The sequence below is a fragment of the Daucus carota genome, chromosome 2 (assembly GCF_001625215.2).
Source record: "Daucus carota subsp. sativus chromosome 2, DH1 v3.0, whole genome shotgun sequence".
Classification (NCBI taxonomy): Eukaryota; Viridiplantae; Streptophyta; class Magnoliopsida; order Apiales; family Apiaceae; genus Daucus; species Daucus carota.
The window spans coordinates 46,468,007-46,478,985 of record NC_030382.2 but is presented as its reverse complement, the minus strand read 5'-3'; the positions used below and the strand labels follow the sequence as shown (position 1 = coordinate 46,478,985).

Here is a 10,979-nt window from a genome sequence, read left to right as displayed (position 1 = left end):
TCACACAGTATTTGCACAAAAACATAAGAAGGGCAATAACGTAAACACCGTGATTTGCATTGAGCAATTTTGATTTGCATTTAGCAATCATGTTGTTTTCTTGGTGAAATTTGTATGGTCGATGGAGAGTCTGAGGGTTCGCGTGGTGTTTGAAGATCGGAATATTTTAAGCAAATCACAAAGATCAGTGGGTTTAAATCGGAGCTGGGTTTTTGTTAAGCCCCAGCAGTTGCCGACTTTTTCGCACTTGTCTGCTCATCTACTCAACTTTTTTGACCTTGCTCAGTCTTGCCCTCATGGCCTTCTTCTTTGTGTAATCATATCTCAATCCTTTTTGCTTCACTTATATTATAAGTCTGTGTGTGTGATTTTGTGCGTATAGGTGAAATACTTAAATGCCCTTAATATATAAGTTCGCTTTTGTAGATGATAGTGCATTGTTTTAATTTTGATAATAGAGACAATTTGTATGGTGAGGATATTTTGATCCTGCGTGATAGGAAGGAAGTGGCGGCATACCCGTATTTTAGTATTATGATTGTTTCTTAATTGGAGTGTCAGTTTCGCTAGAATTTTTCTATTTGTTTACTTTTGAAGACGCAACATACTTTTTGTTATGAATTAAAGTGGCAAAAAGAATCTGAAAAGGAGTTGCTTGACTCTTTAATACTGCACGTTTCGTTGAAATTTAATAGCCCTTTTCCTGTGGCAATTGCAAAATCAGCATTGTTTTTGTTTTTGTTGACAATGGATTACGACTGTTGTCTTTAGTCTCGTGGAGTCATGGTGCATTTAGTATGTGTTATTGGTTTCTTGCAGATGGATGGCTTTGTACTTCCACCATTCGAGTCTACATCTATTTTGAAAGATAAAGATATTATCAGGTCAGTTTTAGCTTGTTATTCTACTAGTAGCAAATGTTAGTGAATGTACACGAACCAGTAACACGTGTTCTATATGCTGCTGTATCAGTGTTAAAAAAAGAGGAGGCACATTGAATAAATTACTCAAGAAACGTAAAAATGCTGATTCTATAGAGGATTCGGAAACCAAACAGCAGTTAGATGCTGGTGTACCACATGATAAGAAGGAAGCAGGTAGCAGTGAAGTCGAATCTGAGGATGATGCAGACTGTTCAGATAATACAGAACCTTCAGAAAAGCCCCTAAATTCACTACACAAGGAAAGGAAAGCATCCACAGAACCTCAGAACTCAAAGTATTTCCTGCCACCTATTTTGTATTGTCCATATTGCTGTACTTTGAATGTAGGAGATTATAATAATGCCTGTGCCTAGTTTATAACAAATTCTATCAGATCAACTTGTTTTGTCAATTACAGGAAGAAGAAACGCCGAGTTTTAGTTCCTAATGGAAATGAGAAAGACAATCAGACTAAGAGCAGTGGTGGTCAGGGACTTATCTTAAAGAAAGTTTCTCTTGAGAAGCCGGAGAAAGTGTCAAATTCGAAGTGCAAGCAGATAATCAAGCCTAGTCAGCCTACCCAACAATGTGTTCAAGAAAGTACTAAATCAATGTCAGACGATAAGAGGTAGCCTCGTACACAGATCAACTGGTGATGTTATTGTAGACTCTTGTGTATTTGTATGGTCCATTTATTTTCCATTTAGTTGCTTGTTCATCTTAAAATCATAAAAGCGGTGAATTGTTTAAGCTGCATTACCAAATTAAGCTTTTTGTCCACTTCTCTTAACAGAAATGAAATTTGTGTATATCAACTAAATCCCCTTTTACTTAGTGTGGTTGTATCCAGTCATAGGATGCAGCACCCTATTGAGTTGATTTTGTAGCTGCTTGATCACTTGCCACTTGCAAGTTGAGCTTGAACCTTTTTAGGTCCAACTAATTTTTGTAAATAGTGTATTGAAGGTCATCTGCGAGTATTTTATACATATTTCCCATATTTTTTGGAGCTGATGCATTGTGTAACATAGTATTGGCTAGACTTATGAGTTATGGCATAGTAGTAACTATTGAGTTATGACTAATTAGTATAAGCCTTACATCCTGTTAGTAGAGAAACAAGTCTGCTGATATATTTTATATGTGCAGTGTACACCCAGTTATGATGTTATGGGTCAGTTTAAGTGTATTCCAGTGTTTCCAGAGGTGAGGGTATTGACAGAATTATGCGTGGCCAGAGTCAAGTCATAGTAGTGCCTTGTAAGCTTTACTTTTTCGTGGACACATTTGTCCTCTGTTATTGCTAATTGTACACAGCAGATATTTCTGTTGCAATTCAATCTAATTAGTCTACATTTTTTCATTTCTTTATTTGTAGGGTTGAGATTATTGTGATAGTAATATTTTGACCGAACAGAAGTAGTAGGAATTATAGCCTTGTTATTCAGTAACCTATGGGTCTTTGACTCTTCTGACACTTCCTTGTTCATGCGGAAATTTTAATTCAACACAATGAGATTTACATCAGATGTCCAATCTAATGTGAGTAAACCAAAGCTGCATGTTTACAGATATTTTACCTTCCATCCTGCTTCTCTACAAATCCCTTGCCTGCGACTCTGCGAGCCACAAACATGAAGTTTATTTAGTATATGGGAATCTCACATTCTCACAGTATGTCAAACGATGTTCACTTTGTGCACCTCTCAACTAAAGACCTATCCGTTGAATGAGATAGAGGGGTTTTGAATATTTGCTGCTTAATTCTTCATTGTATACTGACGAGTTTCCCGTATCCCTCTCCAAGTCCCAAAATGACTATCAATTGTGGGAATTACAAACACACATCACATGTACATCAGTATACATAGTACATACATATTATGCACTACTCTTACTCTAATGCTTTTGTGAGAACTGGTTACTTAATTAGTGCGAGAGTCTCTTGCCTATAGATCGTTCTCCTTAGTAATCTAAGACATGAGATGATATTGTGATATCATTTGGGATTTGTTAGAAAATATCTTTCTTCTTGTTATATTGGCCGTGGAATTATGAAGAGGTTTGAGATATGGGGATATTAGTATTTGTCACTTGCGTCATCATGTGACTCCTGTTTATATTTGAATAATAAACCCTTTTCCCTTTTGTTTATTCATTCTTAATAAACCTCTCGCCCTTTGTTGTTCATCAATGTCATATCATTTACTGTATATATAACGAATCTAATATAAGTTTTCATATTGTTTTGTATGCAAGTGACCAGCTTAAAGAGAATGATAAAAGGACTGGTGCTATGTCCAATGTTACTAGTACCTCTATAAAGGTTTGTATGTCAACAGATTTTCTTTAGTAATATCTTTTTCTTTAAAGAATGACTGATGGTTTATGTTTGTCTATATATGGTTTCATTCTCCAAATAATTTAATAAATGGCTTTTGTGACTAAATATATTTTCTATAAGGTTCTCAAAGACCAGTTGTTTAGATTGTTGAATATAGATCTTTAAAAGCATGCATCCGCATGAGTTGAGCAAGGGTTTGGGAACCCGCTTGAGTGAGGCAGTCTCAGATTTGACAGTCAGACTAAGCAAGTAACTTTAAATATATGACTAAAATTTCCCTGAGATCTGCCAAAGAAGATTATACTAAAAAGATTTAGTAGGCTTATACTAAAAAGAGAACACCAGATCTGAAGTAAGACCAAGTGTTGCGTCACTTGTAGTTTTTTAAACCTGGAAAATAAACTGGAATCTCCCCCCTCCCCCCTCAAAAATAAAATGTCCCTCCGTGTTATGCTGAACTTCATCTGTCATTTTTGGCAATGTACTGTTTTTCACTAGAGGTGTTCATGTTGGTTAGCTTTTACTTGATTATTTGAAAATATAATATCTGATCCAATTAATCCCTCCTCACAATGTTACCCTCTCTTCCTGAATATATTACTGTATGTTTTACATGAATGGTGTTAATTAATAACTGACTTCTGTATGTTTGTTAATAAACAATTAATGTTTATCTATGCCCATTCCAGTATTTGTTAATATTTTTGGTCCCTCTTGCATAACTTCCACTAATAGGGTATTAAACTGCTCGATGATTTTTGTTTTTTGTATTAGGTCCCTAGTAGAAGTGCTCGGCGAAAAAAGGCTAAGAGGGAATGGTTGCGGGCTACAGCTAACCTTGGAAAAAAGAAAACAGTTTGCATATCTAAACTACCCGTAAGTACTTGAAGTTCCATTAATTATAATTTATAGATATATATCACATTGATGTACAAACACTTATATCACATGCAATCTCAATATCACAGCTAAAGCGGAAGCAGAGACAAGCTGAAGCTGAGAAGAAAGAGGTCATTGACCAGTCAAAAGTGCTAGTGAGTACTGACATAAACTTAGATAAGCCCTTTGTATTAACTTGCTTAAATTTTGATTAAACTGAAAGTCTGAGACATCAATTTTGCAGCCACAGTTGAAGCAATCAGAACAAGAGAAACCCGAAAATGAAATTGATCTGGAAAAACCTTTTGAAAAGATCGATGGAGAAGATGAGTTTGTTCCTGTTGTCATAAGACCAGGGCACATTCGCTTTGAGCCTCTGGAAGAAGGTCAAATAGTAACTTATTGTCTTTGACATTGCTAAATATCTTTAATTTTTTAACCAGATTTTAACATGATTTTCCAAAAGACAGATTAAAATCGGGAGCTTAGAAGAATTTTAGCTTGTGTTTTTTGATGGCACAGGGTTTTTATTCATTGTTGCTTGCCAGAAAATAATAGAGCATATAAAGGAGGGAAAAATCTCTTTTCCTTTACTTTGAAAGATTCACAATACGCGAGCATGAGTTAAACAAGTAAAAGTTGAATAACCATGTTATACTAGTAAAAGATCTTAAATTAGACTATATACTACAGTAATATTCTTTTAAAAGATGTATTTGCTTTAATAATAAGTCACATGTATTAATAGCATATAAACATAGTGAATATTTGAAAGAATGTATGAATAATTAATTTGGAGTATTTGTGCATCATTTTACAGTGGACTTGCTACATGTTATATCACAGTCCTAAATTTAGTAAGAAGGTTTTTTGTTGCTTCTGAATTCTTATGAATTTTAATGTTTTCGAACTTAAATGTGATCTTCAAGCTGTATTTTAGGTAAGGTATGACCTTTTAGCTTATTGTTATTTATTACTATTTTTATTACAGAAATTACTTTCATATTCTCGAATTCCAGCCACATGGTTCATGTAGCTGATGAGACTACCTTACTACCTGCATTTCAGAACTGCACAACCTTCTGCATACTGTGTAAATATTTGTTCTGACATGACTTTTCTGGTTGGTGCAGGAGAGATTGTCCAACAAAATAAAGTATGCCTGGTATACCTACCTCCCTTTTCTGACCATACATGTGTTTGTTGTACTTACATATGTTTTAATAATGACTTTACATTATCCTAGTTATAGGCTAGGAAGGGATGTTGCTCGGCTCCCACACATGCATATATGCATATATATATATATGCATATATATATATATGCATATATATATATATGTGCATATATATATATATATATATATATCCAATATGTTTACTATAACTATATATGTATAGAAGTATATATGTACAGGCAAACATTCCAGGGAGGTCCTTATATGGAGTTCTGCTGTACACCGTTATAAATCATTAATTTTATGATTCTAATCTAGAAAAAAAAAAAAAAAAATCTAGAATACTATGACATATATGTATTATAAATAATTTAACACTTAAAATTTGAACAAAAAAGTTGATTTTTGAAATTGGTTCTACAGTAGAATATTTCTGGATGATTATTATTCTGCTGCAGAATCATGTTGGAACATTACATATTTTTCAATGATTTTTGGAATAAAAAAATTGTATAATTTTTGTTTTTGATTTACTAATTAAAACTTGAAATTATATTTCTCAAAAAATATGATAATTATATGTATTATCAATTATGTATATTTTTATAGTGGTGTACTACGGAACTCCATATATGAGGGTATGCTATGGAGTGATGCCCTACGCGCGCGCGTGCACACACACATGAATGCATATTTATGTATATACTGCTTATCTGTCAAAAAAAAAAAAAAAAAAAATGTATATACTGCTTATCATATGTTTTGGTCAAAAAACAATATTTTATCCTGGGGAAGATATTGAAGGGCTTTTGTTTTCTAATCCGTATTTTCCGTCTCCAAGGTTCCATCGTCGTTAATCATATATTAGTTGTACCAGTGCATCTGTTTTAAGTCGATATCCATAGCATATTAACTTACTGAAATGGCTTTAGGAAACTATCCGGTGGAATGGAATTACCAGCAAGAGAAAAGGGCAGAAATGGGGGATGGAGAAAATTTCATCATCTGACAGGCATGAGCACCAAAACCTCGAGCATGATCAACCTAACACATCATCAACTACCGAAAGAGTTATGCCTGTGCATGATCCCATTGACTTTGAAAAGCTTCACCCACTTCCAAACTTGCCAAAGGTTTCTTTGCTCTTTCCTTACAAGAATGTGTAGAACATGCAAGATTTAGATATTCTCAACTAAATGTGGCATGAATCCTTATATTTCTCATACTAGTGGATAATGTGCATGTACTACATACTATATAACCCATTTTCATGCATCGATGCATTTGGTTATAGTGGGGCAGAGATCTGCTTCAGGATTGAGCTGAAGTTATCACTTGATGGCAATGCGTTAAATTAAACTCTAATCCTCCTGCTCTACTATTATGATATATATAAAATTTATTTTTTGAATTTTACAGGTGGGTGATGTAATTGCATATCGTATACTTGAATTATCATCAACATGGACCCCTGAAGTTTCCTCCTTTCGGGTATTTTTCCATTACGATTCAAATTCAAAAATAATCTACTGACCTGTCAACTATTCTGATGTCTCTATCATGTTCATTTACCGTACCTTAGGTGGGATCTGTGTTGTGGTACAAACCCGAGTCTAAAACAGTCATGCTGACTCAAGTTCCAGAATATCCTGTTATTCGTGAGAAGTTAAATGAGGATGCGTCTGCCCCTCAACCAGATAACTCCATATACAATGAAGATGGATCATTACAGGTTCTCACGCTGTGCAATATTAGCTATATTGTTTTCCTTCATTTCCTTTGTCATTTCTGTAAGCTTTATATTTTTTAAATTTTATACTTAATTCTTTCTATAAGGTTATTCGTACTTTATATTTGTTAATTGCATTTAAGTCATGGTCATGGTTCATCTGCAGGTAGATTTTTCTTCGCTTATCGACGTCCGTATTGTGAAGCACGGGGACAGTGATTGTTTAAAACCAGTTGCTGCTGATCACAGTAATGGTGATTCTTTTAAAGTGATTTCTGATGAAGTTAGCAATAGTGCACCCACCAATACAGACGGGGTATCAAATTCACCCAAAGCAGGTAGCAATACTGCTGGTTCAATCGCTGTAATTGCTTGATATTGATTAGATTGCTATTCCAAGTAGATCTGATTATCAAATTGTAGGTAATGGAGAAGTAAATCTGCTGGATCAGTTCAGTGATGTCCTGAATGCTAAAAAGGCACAGTTGTACGAGGAAAATAGCTGGATAAAGGGAAGTCCTGTCAAGGGTTCATGGTCATATAGAGCCATGAGAGGCAGTGCACTTGGCCCAGTAATGGCTCTTCTTCGTTCAAATAACGACATATGACAGCAGGATCCATAGGATTTGTTCAACTTTTGACAAAGTCTTTGTTTAGTTAGGGCTCTGTTTTTACATGTTAAACTGTCGAGTTGGTTTATCATTTTCTTTGCACCAGCAGGCACTTCATAGCTTTCTAACGATTTTGCAGTGGCACCCTTTAGATATTACTTGTATGAACTGCATATAACTTGATATCAATAGTACACAGCTGCTACTACATTTACATGTGGCTATCTACAAATCATCATGTACCATATCAGGAAAAGAAAAAGAAAAAAAAACAACTCGGAGGCTATGAAGAAATAAGAATTAAATATGTGCAAATATTCCTGACAAGAAAATAAAAAAAAAAATATGTGCATATATTAACCAAATGAAGTTTAGATTTTTGTTAAGAGAAAGTCTAGCTGCTGTTAGATATTAAATAAAAAATAACTGGAACAAAAAGATTGCATGGTTTTTAATGATACTTGCTAATTGCAATTGATCAACATCATATAGAGTATATCTATGTAATGTAACCAGGATTCATCTTGTTCACTTATCAAAAAAAAAAAAAAAGCCTTCATCTTGGCAGTTCTAACTACCTATGCGAAGATTTAAAATTACATAACATAAGGGCTCAATATAAACATGTCAGTTAAGTTCTCCTTGAATGAACAGAGACTGATATGCAGGCTCCGAAAAAATTTCAGGAGTAGATAACATGGAGTCCTTGTCATGAAAAAGTGAATCTTCTTAATCAGGCCTTAATGACCTGATATACATACTGAACAGGAAATGCATCTGTATTCGGACTCTTTCTTGTAATCTGGTAGCTATGATCTTCCAAGTTCAAGTGAAAATGAATCAACGAAGACAAGCCTTAGCTTGTGGGTGCAACAACTGAGTGTTAACACTATACGAAAGGAAATATTCCTCCCTCTGCAATGAAGGGTCTGAATACAAGACAAGGAAGTGATTTTTTTAAGGTGTAGCAACAAGAAGTAGCACCTACCCGTAAATGGGAAGTTCCTTTACCATATAAAAAAGAATGAGCATCTCCTGGTCAAGTTCCTTCGCAGATTAAACAAGCGCCTTCGTGCAAGTTCTGGTTCTAGGCTGGGAAATGATTTGAAGGTTCTAACTGAGTAGGTGAAGGTTGTGCTGATAAAACTGAAAATGTAGACCCATTAGAGGATGAAGATGATGGCGTAAATGGATCTGAATCAGAGGACGAAGGTGAGATGGTTGGGGTGGGAGAACATAACTTTTGGTTACCAGGAAAAAGGCATGGAAAAGTATTTGTCAAAGAGGGTGGAGGTTTCAAGGACAAAAAAGTATCAATACAAGGAACCGAAATCTCACCTTTTTGATAAGCATCAATTGTACAAACTTGGTTTTCGGTGGTAAGAGCAGAGAAGTACTTGCACCCAGGGATCGATGATACTGGCGATAGATCACTGCGATAAACAGAGGATTCAAGTCCTCCATGTATATCAGAACTCGCCTTGGATAGAGTAGTGAGCTCTTTCATAGCATCTTCTGCGAACTTCCACTTCAATTGGCCCCACCTATTTTCTCTTGCAGGAAGAGGGGTCTCTGATCTGGTTCCAGACAAGGCAGGGGAAACATATCCACCATCAAGTGCTTTGTGGAAAATCTCAAAATCTGCATCATACGATTTAACATTTCTTTCGCCACCACCTGGGCATATAGGAGCACTTGTCTTGTCAAAATCAGTAGTATAGTACCTTTGCCTTTTGGTAGCTGCTTTGTGGCAGTCATCATCTACTAAATCTTGTCCAGCCCCAAGAGCTTTCCAAAATTCCGATGTTTCTGCACCTTCTCTAATTGTCATAATTGAAACATGTGCCTTCTCATATCGGATGACCTGCAAGGCAGCTATCTTTGCATTATCTGACATCACCGAAACACAATTCTTACCAACCCACACATATATAGCAGCAGGGATATAGACAATAAATGCCCCGCGAGAATCAAGGTCATCAGCACTGGGGTTGCTTAATAACTTTGGTACAAGATGAATAGGATCATTTTGTGAATGAGGAGCCATCCTAAACATCCTTAGAACTGAACTTGGACTTGCAGGCATAGCATGTACGCGCTTCTGACACTGCAAAAGTTGGCTAGCAAAACCCATATTTGGATTAGTCACACCTCTTGCTGCTTTCACATGTTGAAATGCATCTTCAAAGCTAAGCTTCTTCCTCCACATGAGATATGCAATAACCAAGGAGTTCGATCGAGAGACCCCCTTGGAACAATGGACAAATACTTTCCCTCCTTGCTCTCGTACATCTTCAAAGTAGTCAAACACATCATAAAAGATACTTGTGATATCTTCAGAAGGGCTGTCCCGCAACCAAAGTGTCATATACTTCAGATCACCCTTAAAATACTCTGGACAAACCAATCCAACACAATTCAACACATGGGTAATCCCATTCTGCTTGAGTACTTCACGGTTTTTAGCAAGCTTATCACTTCCCAAATATATATGTTCAGTGATCTTTGAACATACATTTTCAAAGAAAGCAAGCTTGCCTTTCTCAGACTCAAATCCTCCAGGCGACTTCTCCAACCCCAAATTGCTGCCAGGAAGCTTAACCGACTCAATTCTCACCCCAGGAGTCGAGGGATATGGCCAAACGCCAAGATCATCAGACCCCGCTTTTGGCCATTCCTCACCAAATCCTCTGGAAATCGAAAGGGGCTGAAGAGGGGGCAAAAGAGCCCGTGCCTTACTATTAAATCTTGGCCTCGAAATGGACCTCGTAGGTGACCTATCAGTCCAAGAACCAGCCCCGGAAAATGTTCCCCGATATCCACCAGACAGATCAGCATTATCTTCCAATTTCAACATCTCACAAGCTGAGAAAAATAACAAATTTGTATCAAAAACATCCTAAAACAGCTATATGAGATGCCATATAGCCTAAAAATTAAAAAGATTGGATCTTTACTTGAAAAGGGCAAGCCACAAAATGATCCCTCTTTGAATCAAGATCTATGTGGTGTATATATAATGACCTAGAAAGCCTAATTGAAATGTGACCTAGTAAAAGCTGTAAACAAGGAAGTAGTAATGGGGAGCAAGATTCAACAAAAGGGGGAAATAATAAAAAAGAAAGGATAAGAAAAAGGGGATTAAAATAATAAAGGAGCAAGAAGACTTACAGGGTGTTTGTTGCAGCACACATTTGAACAGCAACCCTAAGCAAAGACTACAACAAACAAGAATAACGTTAAAAACAAACAAGAGGGAAGAACAAGAAGATTCTGGTGTTTTTTTCGTTTGAATTTGCTGATTCAGTCTTTAGT

General features: G+C 35.9%; 2 protein-coding genes across 4 annotated transcripts; one reads left to right on the top strand and one right to left on the bottom strand.

Moving 5' to 3' along the window:
• Positions 1 to 7,878, top strand: LOC108209351 (coilin). 2 transcript variants are annotated; one of them, XM_017380202.2, is made up of 14 exons: positions 1 to 313; positions 820 to 884; positions 973 to 1,218; positions 1,342 to 1,551; positions 3,183 to 3,249; positions 4,042 to 4,143; positions 4,236 to 4,301; positions 4,391 to 4,532; positions 5,280 to 5,311; positions 6,257 to 6,457; positions 6,744 to 6,815; positions 6,907 to 7,056; positions 7,220 to 7,391; positions 7,477 to 7,878. In XM_017380202.2, exons 1-14 carry the CDS (start codon positions 122 to 124, stop codon positions 7,659 to 7,661), a joined length of 1,902 nt encoding a protein of 633 aa, XP_017235691.1. In that variant the 5' UTR covers positions 1 to 121; the 3' UTR covers positions 7,662 to 7,878. The 2 variants fall into 2 exon arrangements, with proteins under 2 accessions (XP_017235691.1, XP_017235690.1); XM_017380201.2 differs by having other exon boundaries at positions 32 to 313; positions 1,318 to 1,551.
• Positions 7,879 to 8,091: 213 nt separating this feature from the next.
• On the bottom strand, positions 8,092 to 10,979 carry LOC108209352 (protein-tyrosine-phosphatase MKP1). Of its 2 annotated transcripts, XM_064087835.1 has the most exons (3): positions 10,836 to 10,971; positions 10,622 to 10,723; positions 8,092 to 10,529 (listed from the first exon to the last, which is right to left on the bottom strand). In XM_064087835.1, the coding sequence occupies exon 3, from the start codon at positions 10,519 to 10,521 to the stop codon at positions 8,752 to 8,754; it is 1,770 nt and encodes a 589-aa protein (XP_063943905.1). In that variant the 5' UTR covers positions 10,522 to 10,529; positions 10,622 to 10,723; positions 10,836 to 10,971; the 3' UTR covers positions 8,092 to 8,751. The 2 variants fall into 2 exon arrangements, with proteins under 2 accessions (XP_063943905.1, XP_017235694.1); XM_017380205.2 differs by lacking the exon at positions 10,622 to 10,723 and having other exon boundaries at positions 10,836 to 10,979.

Bases quoted from the DNA above. Each gene is read 5' to 3' on its own strand.
- LOC108209352 (XM_017380205.2), bottom strand. From the start codon at position 10,521: ATGTTGAAATTGGAAGATAATGCTGATCTGTCTGGTGGATATCGGGGA.
- LOC108209351 (XM_017380201.2), top strand. From the start codon at position 122: ATGGAGAGTCTGAGGGTTCGCGTGGTGTTTGAAGATCGGAATATTTTA. The intron at 885-972 runs GTCAGTTTTAGC...CTGCTGTATCAG, and splicing joins AAAGATAAAGATATTATCAG to TGTTAAAAAAAGAGGAGGCA. The intron at 1,219-1,317 runs GTATTTCCTGCC...AAATTCTATCAG, and splicing joins ACAGAACCTCAGAACTCAAA to ATCAACTTGTTTTGTCAATT.